Here is a 16,374-nt window from a genome sequence, read left to right as displayed (position 1 = left end):
TCCCTCAGGCTCCCCTGCAGCATACTTGACTTGCTTATACAGTGGGGTCTTGACTTGAGAACTTAATCCGTATTGGAAGGCGGTTCTCAAGTCAAAAAGTTTGCAGGTCAAATCTGCATTTCCCATAGGAATGCTTGAGAACCATTTGATCCGTATCTGCTCTTTTCCGTCCATAGAAACTAATGGGAAGCTGCTATTCTGCCTTCAACCACTAGAGGGGGATATTTTGTTTCTTTTTTTCTTAGGTCAAGAAAGGTTCAGGAAAGGCAGAGAAAATACAGTCCAGGCAGTACCAGGCAGTCTGAAGACTCCCAATCCACTCTCTAAATGCTGGCAGGAGAGAGGAAGCAGACAGGCACCCTTTTCACTGGCCAACCGTTAACTGAAAGTTCAAATTTTGCACTTTCCCTGCCTCCCACGTGGGTTTTTTTCAGTTCTTAACTCAAATCTAAGTATGTAAGTCAAGTCAATATTTTCCTATGAGAGTGGTTTGTAAGTCGAAATGTTCTTAACTCGAGCCGTTCTTAAGTCAAGACCCCACTGTATCAATCACTGAAGTTGCTTAGTCAGCTATTCTAATTAAATTTTGCTACTTGTTAGATTCCATATATTGTGCAAACCCGAACTTGATGACTTTGGAAATTCCCTTGGAAGTAATGAGATTTATTTAGATTTTCAGGATTTCCACATGAGGTGCACTTAGTCCATATTAAAAATAATAATATGGCATCACATTGATTTAGACTTATGATGACCCTTCCCAGGATTTTCTAGATATAAAGTATGCAGGAGTGGTTTACAGTTTCCTCTTTTTGGTGGTGGTCTGTAGCTTGCCCAAGATCCCACAGGCTGGCTCTTCTTCAGGGAGGCAGGGAGGTGAAGAATCCCTAGGCCAGGTGCTCCAGCGCACTGAGTTACCCAGCCAGCTCGTACATTCTTACCAATTATAGAAGTACATAAGCATAGACAAGCATTATATGGATTTGTTTTGAGAGCTCAAAGCAATATAACAAATTTACAGTATAAATGTTATTCTTTTTTAAAAAAATTAAGCCACTTTTTGTCTCATTAAAATAAATTTTCCATGATACCTTATTTCCTTATTTGTTTCTTGCTGTAAAAAGCTTCTTATGACCCAGTATAATTTATGGCTTGGCAAGTTTTTCATGTCTGGCCACCAGTACAAAGGGCAGTGAGTGCCCTTATGTGTATGTGCTGAATGGTATACTATCCAAAATTTCATGTGTTTCGTCTGTGTAATTACGTTATTTGTGTAATGCATTACTTTTATTTTATGCCTATTTCTCTTATAGCAAATATTGTCCAGCGGGATGTGTGCTTCCTTTTGCCGAAATTTCTGGGACTGTTCCTCATGGCTACAGAGACGTAAGTAGATTTTAGAATAGCTACTTTATCTTCTGTTACATATTCTGCTGTAGTGACTGAACTATGGCATCCATATGTTTATGAGATGCAATGATGTGTATACATTTTAGTACCTAGGCTCATTTCAAATATGATTAGTGTCTGTGAATGCAGTGTATCTTTTGTGTGCTTACACTTTTGTAAAAGAAAGCTAAATGTGATCTCTGTTTGCCTTTAAGAGGGGTACCGGCCGCAGTGGTAGCAGTTGTGTATTTACCCTAATGAAATGACTAAATATCAATTAGCGCATAATTTCATGCTTTTTACTTCTTCCCCAAGTCATCTTCCCTTTGCATGGCCGGCGTACATGCAGGAGTAGTATCCAATGTTCTGGGAGGTCAGATCAATGTTGTCATCAGCAAAGGGCTTCCATATTATGAGAGTTCCTTGGCCAACAATGTCACATCAAAAGTGTAAGTGTATATTATTTACTTTCATCATTACTCCTAGTATTGTCATAATTTAACTTGAAGGTAAAATATTTAGTTCTGAAACATTAAGAGAAGTTCAGCAAAGGATACTATTATAAATGGTCACACTGTACACACTCTTGGGGTATGAAGACATAGTTGAAAGCTGTAAAGTGTATACACCATAATCCTGTTGCTATTTGGGTGAGGGCAATCATGTAAGCCATGGTAATCGATCCCAAACATTAGTTAGGTGCTGGTTGCATTCGTGGATGATTGCACACTTTCCCATGTTCATTTCCTATGAACTCATTGTCCTCTTTGCTAACCTCTGTTAACACAACCTGACCATAGTTCCCACAACCTGTTCTAAACATTGCATTTACTTAATGTACAGAATGTTAGTTTTTAAAAAAGTTCTACATGGACGTTTTAAATGGAACATGGTAGAATGACAGAAACTGCAGTTTGACAGAGATGATTTAAGTCAGTTTTAAACTGTTTATTCATTTCCTTACATGGGAATTAATGCTCCAAGATATCAATGTAGAACAATATATTTAGTTTTGCTTCTGTATCTCACCTCCCTTGTACTTGAAGGATGAAGATACAAAAGGCTAGAGAGCATGGCATTGTGATAAGATGCTATGAAGGCCCAGGTTTGAATAGGTGTGTGTGTGTGTAGAACAGAAGGTGAAGCTACATCAGTTTCCTAATTTTATTTTGAAATGTAAACTCTGGTAAATCATTTTTATACTGAGATATTATCTCACAGATACTTATGTTATACAGTAAATGTGCTAATTTTATTTTAATGCTTCTATTATTATAAGTAGTATAATAACAGAGTAGACCTTTGGTCTAGATGGGCAGGGTAGAAATCCAATTAAATAAATAAATAAGAGAAAAAGAAGTTAAGGAGTATATTTCCTTTTTTTTTGGTACTGAACTTGTCATTTCTTCAGCTGTTTTGTTTGCTTTTATGCAGAGGACCACTGTCTTCAGGTCTCTTCACTTTCAAAACTAGTGGTAAGCCTCCATTCTTTATATTCATTCAGTATTACATGAGATCTAGGCTACCCAATCCTACATCTCTATTGCACTTTTGATATGTCCTTTCTTTTCATGAATCCGGGTGGGGAAGACCAGAAGGGATTGTGAAGAGCTCCAGAAGGATCTCTCCAAACTGGGAGAATGGGCGGCAAAATGGCAAATGTGTGTCAATATAAGAAAATGTAAAGTAATGCACATCGGGCAAAAAAACAAAACTTTCGTTATCGGCTGATAGGTTCTGAGCTGTCCGTGATGGATCAGGAAAGAGATCTTGGTGTGCTGGTGGATGGTTGAATGAAAGTGCCAACCCAGTGTGCAGTGGCAGTAAAGAAGGCCAATTCCATGCTAAGTATCATTAAAAAGGCATAGTGGAACTGCAAAAAGGTGCAGAAGAGAGCGACTAGAATGATGACTGGGCTGGGGCGCCTCCCTTATGAGGAAAAGCTACAGCGTTTGGGGCTCTTTGTTTAGAGAAAAGGCGCCTGAGGGGGGACATGATTGAGACATATAAAATTATGCAGGGGATGGATCAAGTGTAGAGAGGGAAGCTCTTTTCCCTCTCACATAATACTGGAAACAGGGAACATCCACTCCAGTTGTGTGTTGGGAAAGTGAGAACAGACAAAAGAAAATATTTCTTTAGTGTTACTAGTCTCTGAAACTCCTTGCATAGATGCCTTGCAAAGGGGATCGGACAGATTCCTGGAGGAATCTCAAGCTACAAACCATAGCTATAGGGGAGTAGTATCAGGAGACAGGTATCTAGAGGCATCTGGTGGGGCCAGTGTGAGATACAGGAAGCTGGACTAGATGAGCCCTTGGCCTGCTCCAGCAGGGCTCATGTTCTTATGTCTTACTATCATCTCAAATTTGTGATAGGTGTGAGATGACATTCTTCTCTACAAAATTACTTTGAGGACTGCTAGGAATTTTTTCATTATACTTTCGTGTCTTGCCAACTTAATCACACTTTTCTTCTGCATTGCTGAAGTCCAGCTCTTCCTTAATGCACTCATGAACTCGATGTATCTGTAAATATACATCTATATTGAGAAACAGTATCAATTTAACAGCTTTTAAATATAGTGTGTTTAGACTCCATAGTGTTCTTGATCATGCCGTTCTCACATGTTTCCTTACCAAATTGCCATCATTTTCTGATTGGTTTTTTAATCTTTAGGTTGCTACGGTACATTGGGTATGGAGTCTGGAGTAATTGCTGATTCGCAGATTAATGCATCATCATTTCTAGAATGGCCAGAGCAAATGGGCCAGCCAAGCACCTGGAGACCTGAAAGAGCCAGGTTGAAAAGGCCTGGACATTCTTGGGCAGCTTTTACCAATGATGAATATCAGTGGTTACAAATAGACCTAAACAAAGAGCAGCGAGTAACTGGTAAGCACTTCTGAGTTCAATATTTAAAGGAAAAGAAAGTTACAGGTTGGTAAGAATTCAGCATTTGAGGGAAGCTCCAGTAGAGTTCTAGACTCTTGTAACCCTAAATCTACTTTCTGTGGAAGTTCATTGCTTGAAAATGTGTTGATGAATACACTAGGAAAGGTAATCTCATGTTATTCAAGCAACAGAAGACATTCAAGAAGTAGAATCAGTGGGAATTTAATCAAAACACACTTAGGTTTGCCACTGATGGGTTTTCTAAACCAAATTCTAGACCCTGTTTTGGCAACAAAAACATTTCGTATGGATTATTTCAGTTAGCTGTTAATGCCTTTTGGCGGAAGGATATCTATGCTGATATTTAGGAGCATTGCTCTCCAGATATTCTGCTCTAATATTTCCAGAGGTAGGTTTTGCTTGTTACTGTGGCATTTGATTCTTTGGGAGTCCTGTGGGACTCTTGCTTCAGCCCCTTTCTATAATATTTGAATAAAGCTGTTGAGTAAAGCTGTATTCATGATTTGTTGGGATCTGTGTAGGGCTCAAAGAGTGGTAGAGACAAGGGCACTCACCTAAGCCCTATGTCTGCCCACCACCTGGTGGTCATCGAGATCTTCCTTCTTTCAGTGCAAAGGTTTGCATAGGTGCTTTAAGTACAGTATATTCAGCTAGGTGGCTTATAGGATGTCCACGATTAGTTACACTTCCTTATCATGGTTTAACATCTGAGTAGGATTAAAGGTAATCCAGGGATGTTAGAATAAAGTGTTATCTGCATGCTGGCGAAGTTGTTAGCTGCATCCAGTTGTGTTTCGCTTTGTCAGTGAAACCTTTGCTATATCAGTATTTCCTGATGGATGAGGGCAAGGAAACTGATACTTACTCCCAGAAAAGATGGAGATGCTACTTGTATTTGGTTCACTCACAGAGATGAATGATAAAAATCTATTTTAGAGGAGGTTACATTTCCTCAAAGGACAAGGACAATAGGTTGTGGTGCTCATTGAATTGTCTCTGGCAGTAGAGACACAGGTGGTCTCTGACATGGACCATCTTCCACCTGTTCACGCTGATATGCCACCCATGACTCAACCAGGACAAGAATAACCTTGCTTCAATGATTCATTCCATGGTAAATCTTCTATTTTGGATTACTTTGTATAGAGGCAGCCTTTGAAGACAATCTTGAAATTCCTATCTATAATATGGGAGAAAGCTTAATTGGAACTGGGCAACAAAAATTTTTACATTTTTGGTGCCTAATCCATTTCTGAGCCCAATTAGATCATTTTGTTTTAAATGATTTTTCTGTCTTGGGACTACTATATATTTGGTACCTGTGCTTTTGTTTTCTTGGTGTCATGTCTTCATTATGCTAGGCATTATGAAACCAAATTCTCCTTCCGTGTCAGTCACCCTTAGCTGAGTCAGGATACGTGCAATCGCCCTAATGTTCATCATTCAGATTGTCTAAAATCGTCATAATATGAGTTGTTTTATCCTTACATCTATGGCCTATTCCTTCAGTTTTGGGAAGATGATTTTGAAGTTTCCATAATTCCTTGTCTATATAAGTGGCATTTTTATTGTGTTAAAACAATGGTTCACTTTTTCTTAATTTTTTCCTTGCTATTTATTGTAAATGAGAAACCTTTTGATTCACAGGTATCATTACTACTGGCTCCACCTTAGCAGAGTACCATTATTATGTCTCTGCCTACAGGATTTTGTATAGCAGTGATGGACAGAAGTGGACAGTATACAGAGAACCTGGTGTTGAGAGGGATAAGGTAAATAAATACTAACGTGAAGTCTTAGGAAATTACTATGTATTTCCTTGAATTTTCCTTTTTTTATATTTCTTTTTCCTCACTGAGCAAAAGGGAGTCAAAATATGACATTGCAATATGACTTTTCATTAGCCTTGCAGTATATGTTTATGTATACATATATGGAACAGCAGAAGATAGCTGTAACTACAGAGATGGTATATTGATCAGCTTTTAGAATCTGATTTAGAAACAAAAATTATCATGTATATTTCAGGATAGTGAGATGTACTGCTGGAGATGCAAAATAAGTTATTTTTCTACAGCTGAATTAAAAGTAGTATTGTTTTGGCAGGGAGAGCAGTCCTTCCCTGTCACCTTCTGGTGGCCAAATATATGACAGGGAATTTTGATTTCAGGCATACTTTATGAGACTGCTTGCGCATCTGCAGCATATCATACCTTTGACTTTCTGTCATCCAATGTACTACAACCCTGTCTATGAAGGGGGTGAATGATATGTGGTTTTCTAGATATCATTTCATATGGCCTTACTGGCTTGATCTGAGGATTACTGGGAGTCCAGGATCTGGAGGGCTGAAGGCTACGCATTTGTGTCAGCAAAGCTGGGTGGTGGTTGCTAATAAGTTGTCACATCAAGGGATTTTTAAAGGGGCCACTAATTTCCTGCTTGAAGCTGTGTGGGCGAATTTCTTCGTGGAATAGTGAACGCTAAGTCCGAACAGGAGAATTAATCACATAGGAGTTTTACTTCTAGCTTTGACTGCCCTCTTCTGGCTTGCAAAGTGGAAGGAAAAACCTCTTTATGTTTGATTCCAACAAGCCTCTGATTCTAACCATTATGATTAGCTAACATTCTATGTGTCTTCTGGTTCTCTTAAAATTGTTTTTGTTTCTTTTTCTACACCACCTCAAGATATCACTTCAGATATGGCAAGCAGTATATGGATTGATTAAATGATAACAGTTTTGATGGTGACACAGATGATCACTGAAACTAGTTGTATTAATGTACATCGTATAATGTAATTTAGTCTTTCTGGTTAGATCTCACTTAAAAATTTCGGAACTGTGTAATTTACCAGAAAGTATTTTGATGACAGTAGGCTGATTATAACTGTCTAAATTAGCTATGTGTAACTTGGATAACTAACTTGTAAACTGCCTAGAGAGTGCTTTAAGCACTATGGGGTGGTATATAAGCAGCACGCTTTGCTTTTGCTTTTGCTTTTCATTTTTGAATTAAAAGTATGCATTAGATGTACTTCGATTGCTGTGTCAGTACTCTGAGAACTTTATGTTCTGCTACTCAGGATAATTTAGCAAGGCAGAATAAAAGACTGAAAATAACTTGTTCTCCTGTTTAAAAATAATAGATCATCTAAAAAAACCAGTTGTTCCCCCCCCCTCCCAGATATTTCAAGGCAACACTGGATATTATCAAGAAGTGCGAAACAATTTCATTCCACCCATCATTACTCGTTTTATTAGAATAAATCCTGTGAAGTGGCATCAGAAAATTGCAATGAAAGTAGAACTGCTAGGATGTCAGTTTAATATTGGTAAGTTGTACCTCATTTGGCATTCTTTGGAATAGAGCAGTTTGCATAAGGGTGAGCACTTGAGGCAGGTTTAGTCTTTCCCTGTGCTGTAAAATTCCCACTTCTGTGACTAGGATATATAATCAAGCACTTGTTGAGTTTTCAGTTGTTGGCCATCTGGTCCTTGGCATTCTATATCATCATCTGATTTCACTGTCTGAGTAATACTTCTGCATTAGGAATATAACATAACTTGTGAAAGTTTTCTTCGGCAGTGATCCATATATTCATTCCCCTTCAATTACTAGAGCAACAGGTCTTGGCAGCTATTTTGTGATAGGTTAGAATAACGTAAAGACTATTTTGTTTTTAATTTGAATGTGGTACTGTCTGTCACAAAAATGAAGCTGCATGTTGTTCTTATTAGTGGCATGACCTTCAAATTATGGTCTTCTTTAAAGTTCGAGCTCCAAGACCTACAGCACCTCCGCCACCCAGAAACAGCAATGATTTTCCTTTCCAGACTGACGAAACAACCTTCACTCCAAGGATCAAGAACACTACAGTAACTCCGAGTGTAACCAAAGGTAGAGAATGGCACGTAGCAGCATAGTGCTCTTTGTTGCTAGTAATCTCCAATAATTCTTGATACACTAGACACTAACCAGCTGTATGATTAACATATAGAAAATTATATAGTAGGGAGATATTTGGTATACAAAATTCTGTATCAGATCAATCATGTTACATCAAAAGTCAAGAACTATTGTCTATAATCGTAATGCTCATGTATGCTGGCGTAAGTTAACCTGCTTGCAGTCAAGTCTGGTATTCCTTGTTTTGTACTAGTAATGTGACTTGGCATGCATTGTGAATACAAGAGTTGACTTAATGAGGGGTGATCTATTGCTGCGATTTACACTGTTTCAGGTATACTGACATATCTAAATAACAGGATTCTAGCCATTGAATAATTTGGTAATCAGTTGCTAAAGCAGAAAAAATAACTATTAGGATTTGTAGCCAGTTTATCAGTTTAAGATCCCCACACATTTCAGACTAGTTCCGTTGTAGTGATCTCTATATTATTTTATGTGGACCTTAGCTTAATTTTCTTGACTATTCATGTCACTAGAAGTGTGGATTTTTCCAGTTAGCTTTTACTGAGCCTACAAACCTAACATGTTCTATTTATTTAATGGATTTCAGATGTGGCATTGGTAGCTGTCTTGGTTCCGGTGCTGGTCATGGTCTTTACTACACTAATCTTGATCTTAGTTTGCGCCTGGCACTGGAGAAACAGGTATGTGAATCAGAAGCTGCTTTATATTCCCAGTAATAGAGATGGGGAATGTGTGCCCTTCCATTGGTTATTAGAACTGCAGCTCTAATCAGCTGTAGCCAGCATTGCAAGTAGTGTCCAATGGCAAATAGAGGGCTTTATAACCACCGTCTCTCCTCTGGAGTAGAAATATAATGCTACTTAGAAATGTAAACAATTCCGTTCAAATTTCTGCAGAGCTGAGGTGTGTGATGTCTTTTAATAGTGGGCTCTATAACCATTTATATTTCTTTAAAATTAAATCTCATGATTTATACTTGCTAAGGTGAAAGTGAAGTGGCAAAAGGAAACATCCTTTGATATTTAAAATCTCTTTTCCCTTAGGGAAAAAGCTTTGGTGCAAAAAAAAATGACTAGAATTCTTAACTGTTACTTCAAATAATTGTTTCCTCTTGATACTAATTATGGGTATGTTCTAAATTTCATCCTTTTTTTTTCAGAAAGAGAAAATCAGAAGGAACTTATGACATACCCTATTGGGACCGTGCAGGTAATAATAGCAGAACTTCTGCATGAGATGTTGAATCCTAAGATTAAAGTATAGTCCTGTGATATATATCTGCCATCAGTTAAATCTGGACAACACCTGATTACTTGGCCTTCAGATCTTCTGGGGTGCTTGAGAATTTGAGCAAAACATTCAAAAAAATTTGTCTAATGGTCAGATTGAAGCACTCTTCAATCTGGATATCCTTCCAATATGATGTTCTTATGGAAGTGGAAGAAGCCACATATCCCAAAATCAACTGCACAGTACTATCAGTTACAGTCAAGGGTCATGAGGCTGGTGAGTCCCACAGTCTCCAGCAGGGCAAGCTAAGGCTGTCACTTTTCATTTTTCATTAATCTCCTTTCAAGGTGCTCATTAGAGCCATGCATTTTAATGTTACTTTGTAGTATTTTCCCCATTCCTATTTCATCATAGGATGTTTGTGGTCATGCAGTTCCAAGTACACATGTAACAGGGAGCACTAACTAGTTTATAAGCAAATAATCTCATCAATTCCTGAAGGCCATGCTGGAGGAAGAAAAGAAAACACAGTCTCAAATCTCACGTTTGTCAATTGATATAATGCTAAATGGCGGCTTAGCATAGACTTCTCCAAGCAGGTGCCTACCAGATGTGATGGGTTGCAAGTCCTGTTTTCCTAGTGTGCATGGCTGTCAGATATGCTGGATAGGAACAATAAGAGATGTAGTCCAATGTGTATAGAGAACACCAGGTTGGAAAAATTGGGTTTAAAAACATTCATGAAACAGACTATACGTTGGACAGGGAATCTTCCCAAGCCAAAGAAATATATATCATGTAGTTCTGATGTATGTCAGTTGTAATGCATTTGTGAGAACTCCCTCTTTTCTTCCGAATCATTATACAGGATGGTGGAAGGGAATGAAGCAGTTTCTTCCTGCTAAGACTTCAGAACATGAGGAAACCCCTGTCCGTTACAGCAGCAGTGAAGTTAATTGTCTTAGATCAAGAGAAGTAACAACCATGTTACAAACTCAGTCTGCAGGTATTTGTGTTTTTCAGCTTTTACCTGTTTGAGGGGGTGACTACTTTGACCATTTACCCCTCAATTTGCATTGGATTGTGAACAAATTAATTCAAGTTAAACCTGATGACTTCACAATGTAAAAGTCAATGTGACAAAGCCCACTGTGGAATTGTCTTTTTAAAGAAGGAAATTGTCTTTTTTTGTTCAGCCAACAGGGATTGTTTACATTTGTTCTAAATTGGGTGGCATTTTTTTATCTACTTTCTGCCCAATGTGACCTCCTGATCCAATGCAAAGGGACTCTTGTGAGGGTGTCAGTTCTCCTCAATCAAGTACCCCTGGTTCTTTTTTTAAAAGGGGGGGGAGTTTCAACTCAGTGCTAAAACAATATTTCTAAGGCACTTAGGAGAAAAAAATAAAGAGAGAGAAGTTGCCAGTTAGCAACTTGTTAGCACCTTAAGGCAGCTTCTGCTGTTGGAGCACCATGCAAACCAAGCTCTCTGTCTTTGCCCCTGTTGATTCCTGCAAGCAGAAGTTTCATCTGAGGAAACCTGATTTGCATGGGTACAAATCACAGCAGATCAAACTGTATTTTCTCGCTGCATAGTCACACCCCAAGTATGTGGTGTCCATTTTAAATTGAAACATGGGGCTAGCATAGACACTTCAGTACTTCCACAAAATTTTATAACACCGATTTAATTCCACCCACTATAACAGTTCTCAGCAAAGGAACTTGAGAGCTGGCTGGATTTTCATATGGTGATTTCAAAAAATCTGTCCTCTTAATTTTTACTGTAAGTCTTAGTTCAGATGATAAACATTAGAATGAGCCCAATGAAATGGCAACTAAAAGATTATTCATAAAATCTTTTAAGTGTGCCTATTTACTAAAAATTGATTGCTATAGAGGTTTCAGTATACAAGCCTTGGCGTAATGGATTTAAAAATGTGCAGTTTGTTTATTCATTATTTTATTATATACTTTTATCTACACAAGGCAGTCCCGGAATGATCACCTTAGGAGTACCTGGTGGGCTCTCATTTGGCTGACCTACCACTTCTTCATATGTAGTTATCCTGATTCCTAGTATCTCGACATCTGTCTCTCAAGCAGAAAGGCTAATTCAAAACCGTTTATGACTCCATGTAGATAAGATTCTTCTGGCATTGCCTTGTATGTGAATTGGTTCCTGCATGTCTGATATGCTCTGGGTATTGCCAGTGCAATGTGTTAGAAGTGGGAAGAATAATCTTGAATAACGATCTCCCTTTGAATACAGAGTATGCACAGCCACTGGTGGGAGGAATTGTTGGCACACTTCACCAGAGGTCAACCTTTAAACCAGAAGAAGGAAAAGAAACAAGCTATGCTGATATGGATCCTTACAACTCCCCTGAACAAGAGATTTACCATGCCTATGCTGAGCCATTACCCATCAGTGGACCAGAATATGCAACGCCAATAGTGATGGATATGTCAGGTCACCCTGCAGCTCCTGCAGTTATTTCTTCTGTGTCTACATTCAAGGCTTCAGGGAATCAAGCACCTCCCATAGTGGGAGCTTACAATAAACTTGTTTCCAGGGCAGATAGCTCTTCACCATCATGTATACTCTATGATACCCCCAAAGGGATGCCAGGAGTCAGTTCCTCTGATGAATTGGTATACCAGGTGCCACAGAACTTGCCACATTCCACAGGAAGTAGAGAAGAAGAAGTTAGTTAAAATGACTTTAAAAATTTAAATCCTTGGGAAGTGATGTCAGAACTTTGTGTTGAAGAAAAATGTGAGACTTTAGTCCTAGAAAAAGATGAGTCAGCTGCCCCTTTGTGGGTCTATATACAACTACTGCTTTCCTGTTCATAAAATGATGGGCTTTCCCTTCGCTACTGATGTGCACTGCATTCTATGTTAGACAGGTGTGAGAAACTTAAAAGATGCCTTATCACTGAGTGCTAATGTATATGTCACTGCAGTTATAAATTTGTCCAGAACTCCTCATGTATGGCCTGAGTGCCAAGAAAAGGAAAGGTACTTTTCTGGACAGATAAAACGTCTTTGAAGGCACTGATGCTAGCTTGCTAGTATTTCAAATATATGAACTAAGTTCAGTTTGACTCCCAACTACAGTACCTACCCATTCGAATGAATGTGGTTTGTTGGTCAGCACTAATGTAAGTCAAGAGTTCTACTGCAGTTTGGACACAAAGTAGATTTAGTTTACTGTTTAATAGATGGACCATCTAACTGGTAACAAAGTATTACCTACAATCTCTTTCAAGTCTTTGTCGTACACCAGCAGTCACAGACACTCCGTGTTCAAGGGGGCACCTTGTGAATGCAATTCTGCTTATTCCTTGAAACCCTGGGGCACTGTGCTATCTTTTTCATTGAGCCTGAAAAAATTCCAGATAGGTTGGGGCTAGAACATATTTTCCATTTGTCACCAAAGCCATATTTGTGTTTGGTATCAAATTTACCACAGCATCCTAGTTTGCTTGGATCACAAATTCAGTGGCCAGAGTCCTGTTGCCTGTTTACACACTTGTGTGAGGGAAAATCATGTTAAGTCTCGGAGCACACTGCCACTCATCAAGGAGGTGCTGATCAGGCCCATGCCCAGGAATGCAAGCAGCATCTTATATTAATCAGTAGCAGTACACCACCAAAACTGAATGTTGTTACTCTTAAACAAGCATAAATCACCATTAGATTTCTGGCAAGTAGGTGGCAAATGCTGATCTACAATATGACAATTATAAAATGTGATAAGGTATTTAGTGGTTTGAAGAACAGAAGTAGAGTAGAAATGCTAAGCATTACTTCATGGCTAAACCAGGCCTTATTGGAAGTCTCTTGGCAACAGACATTGCTCTGACAGCTAAAAATGTAATTATTTCCTCTAACATTAGAAAAACAGAGACCATTTAAATTGAACAAATGGCCAAAATCTTATTCCATAGTTACTCTGGTGTAACACAAATGGTGTACATTTTGGAAGTGAATTGTCTGAAGTTAAGAAATCACCACAGCCATTATCCGTTGATTACTGAGTCTCAAGACTCATTTGCACAACATACAGTGTCAATGGTGATTTCTTAACTTCAGGCAAGTCACCTCTGGAAATTATGCTGTTTCTGTTAGACCAGCATAACTACACAACATAATTTTTGCCATTTTTAAAAAAAGAATGTAGAAATATATTTGATTTTTAAAACCTAAGCACATGAAGATAATCTATTCTATATACTGTGTGTATACATCTGAGTGTACACCAGGGCTCCTGCACATCTGTATTTGTACAGCTGCTCCCAAGTATGGTATATTTCTATGCCTTAAGAAAAACATTTATACATTGACTACCTGGAGTCTTTAAAATGTGAAATCTGCTAGTCTTTAAATTAAATGTTGAAACAACCTTAAATATTGGCATTTAGTGTAATATGAGACACATCAAGATTGTTTGACCCTCCCAGGTTCTGTAAATTCAAAATTCTCTGTAGCTTTTAGTTCAGAATTAAAGGCACATAATATTCCGAATCCTAGTGAAATTATTTTTTCCAAGATTTATATACTTGAACCAGTTAGTGAGTTTATGCACAATAAAAATTCATAAAAGCTTAGCTATGTAATTTCACAAACCAAACTCCCTCTTTGCCATGTTTAAATGCATATGACCAAAAAAAAGCACATTGGAAGAATGCATTGTTTTTATTGCAGTATGACATCACTGCAGTGATGATGCAGAATAGACAAGCATAACATCCCTCCATATGCCATAGCCCAGTTTTATGGACTTAAAAGTATTTTATAAATGCATTAATTCCAAAAGAACGTAGCATATTTTTCTTGTGGTCTTTATTACTGAATGCACAATATTTGAATCTAGCCTGATGGTAAAATTCATCCTGACAATCACTGTTGATAAACTGAAGGACAACATACTTGCCCAACACTCCCATTTTAGCATCATGGTAATGCTGGTCTCCTCTTATGCCCTTTTCCATTTATATTGTTGTTTTTATTTATAAAAGTGATACATAACTTATTTTTATTTTGTGACTGCGGTACACTAAGCTAAATATGTGGCCTAAGAAAACTTTCAGAATATGTGTATATAAAGAGTCTATTCTGTGGCCTTCTTTAATTCTTGCTTTGTTTGATCCAACTGATGTGGCTAAATCTCTGCTAGATTGGATTTATGAGGTTTGTATGAATACCAAAATTATGCTTCATCAATGTATCTATGTTATGTTTGCTAAACTCAGTTGTTCTTAACAAATTGGCATCATTTAAAATGAACGGTAGAGGGAGCATATGCTGATAACATTTCAAAAGTTCCTGATAGTATTTTATAAATAAAAAGTGGATTTTTTTGTTATTTTCAAAAACTGATTGAGTTTTGGAAGGAAAATGTAAGAGAGCAATTCAGAGGTTGAAGCTACGGTACTTGTGTGTCTTGCTCAGCTACTCATAGTCATGTTCTGTAGTTCCTGGGCCCTTGTCTTGGTTAAAGATTGGAGTTGTTTAGTTTGGTTAAATGGGGCAGACCAAAACAAACATGAGAATATCATTTCAGTCTGACTACAGTTATTTTTATTGATTAACATTAAATATTTGATTTTTTAAAATCGGCATATGTTCACAAGACAGTTTGCCAGCTAATAGATAAAATAAATCCAATTAAAGTAATGTTGAGCTATAAAATTAATAGCAGGAGAACAATCTTAGCTAATTTCCAAATGTCTGCTGGAATATATGCACCTAGATTTTACAGATGTTGTAAACTCTTCTTAAAATGGTCTGCTCAGATTGTAAACATACAGTAGCCTTTCTTTCTCTTTCTTTCTTTCTTTCTTTCTTTCTTTCTTTCAGAAAGTGAGAGTTTAACTTGAAATCAACTTTATCTCTGTGTGTCACCAAAGTTTTTGATTTTTGTATACTTGAGGTTTTGTACAAAATTGAGGCATACATGAAAGAAGACACTACCAAAAAGCCACTGTAGGTTGCCTTTCTGTCTCCTGCAGAAAAATGTGCATCCAGGGTGCTAGTTAAAAGTGCACCACAGACTTCAGTGCACACAGGTGTAAAAGCAAGCCACTCCTCACCAGTAAGTTGCAAAATGAATCTGACAGCACATCAAATGCTGGAACTATCTTAAAGTTACTGTGTGAGGAATTGAATGCATCAACATAAAAATGTCAGATGAAAACAACCTTCTTGATTTACAGCCCCGTACTTTAGAACTTAAGTTATTGATTCCTGAATGTAAAACACACAGCACAGACAGTTATTATGTATTTTGATTTTTGGTCCAAAGTTGTTATTGTCTTTGATAGGCTGATGCTAAGTATGTGCAGAAGGGTCTGTGTTATAGTGCAGGTGAGATGGGTACAAATAATGTTGAGTGGTTATTTACCTAGAATGTACTTTTTACCTCAGCATGTTCGGTAGTCATTTTGTATATGTATATGTTGCTAGAATTTAGATAATTTAGATAATTTTTATGTATGTGTTAAGAACTTTTAAATAAAATGCACAATGTGGAAGTGAGGCTTATTTGATTTTTTAAAAACATTCTTGCACAATATACATCAGACAAAATATTCCATTTGGATAGACCAGCTCATGGATAGACCAGTTCATGAATGATGGTGAATCACGTTTTGGGTGGACACCTTTTGTTGTGCAGATAGAAGTATTTTGTATTTATACCAAGACTTCTTTTTGCAAATATGGAACCTTTGTATAAAGGAAGATGTTCATTCTCAGTTAGTGGCCATTTTAGTACAAAAATATGATTTCTGTTTTATTTGATTTTCAGTGAGTTTACTTGAATTCATAGCATTATGAATAGTTCTGCATGAAAAAGAAGAGATCCTATAATCCAGTAATGCATTTAAGCAGCTCT

At 37.6% G+C, this 16,374-nt stretch overlaps 1 protein-coding gene across 3 annotated transcripts in view; it reads left to right on the top strand.

Annotated features, from left to right (window-relative positions):
- The window catches only part of DCBLD2 (discoidin, CUB and LCCL domain containing 2), a 37,049-nt gene extending 21,037 nt beyond the window's left edge, over nt 1–16,012 (top strand). For all 3 annotated transcript variants that reach the window (XM_078389934.1, XM_072993860.2, XM_078389933.1), the window contains exons 5-15: nt 1,314–1,386; nt 1,705–1,838; nt 2,824–2,864; nt 4,069–4,284; nt 5,953–6,077; nt 7,492–7,639; nt 8,080–8,205; nt 8,828–8,921; nt 9,401–9,450; nt 10,340–10,477; nt 11,743–16,012. In XM_078389934.1, the coding sequence (XP_078246060.1) occupies nt 1,314–1,386; nt 1,705–1,838; nt 2,824–2,864; nt 4,069–4,284; nt 5,953–6,077; nt 7,492–7,639; nt 8,080–8,205; nt 8,828–8,921; nt 9,401–9,450; nt 10,340–10,477; nt 11,743–12,188 (1,591 nt within the window). In that variant the 3' untranslated portion in view covers nt 12,189–16,012. The remainder of the gene's footprint in view (nt 1–1,313; nt 1,387–1,704; nt 1,839–2,823; nt 2,865–4,068; nt 4,285–5,952; nt 6,078–7,491; nt 7,640–8,079; nt 8,206–8,827; nt 8,922–9,400; nt 9,451–10,339; nt 10,478–11,742) is intronic.
- Nucleotides 16,013–16,374: the final 362 nt, after the last annotated feature.

Source organism: Pogona vitticeps, chromosome 3 (genome assembly GCF_051106095.1).
Source record: "Pogona vitticeps strain Pit_001003342236 chromosome 3, PviZW2.1, whole genome shotgun sequence".
Lineage (NCBI taxonomy): Eukaryota > Metazoa > Chordata > Lepidosauria > Squamata > Agamidae > Pogona > Pogona vitticeps.
This window is presented reverse-complemented; position numbering and strand designations above follow the sequence as displayed.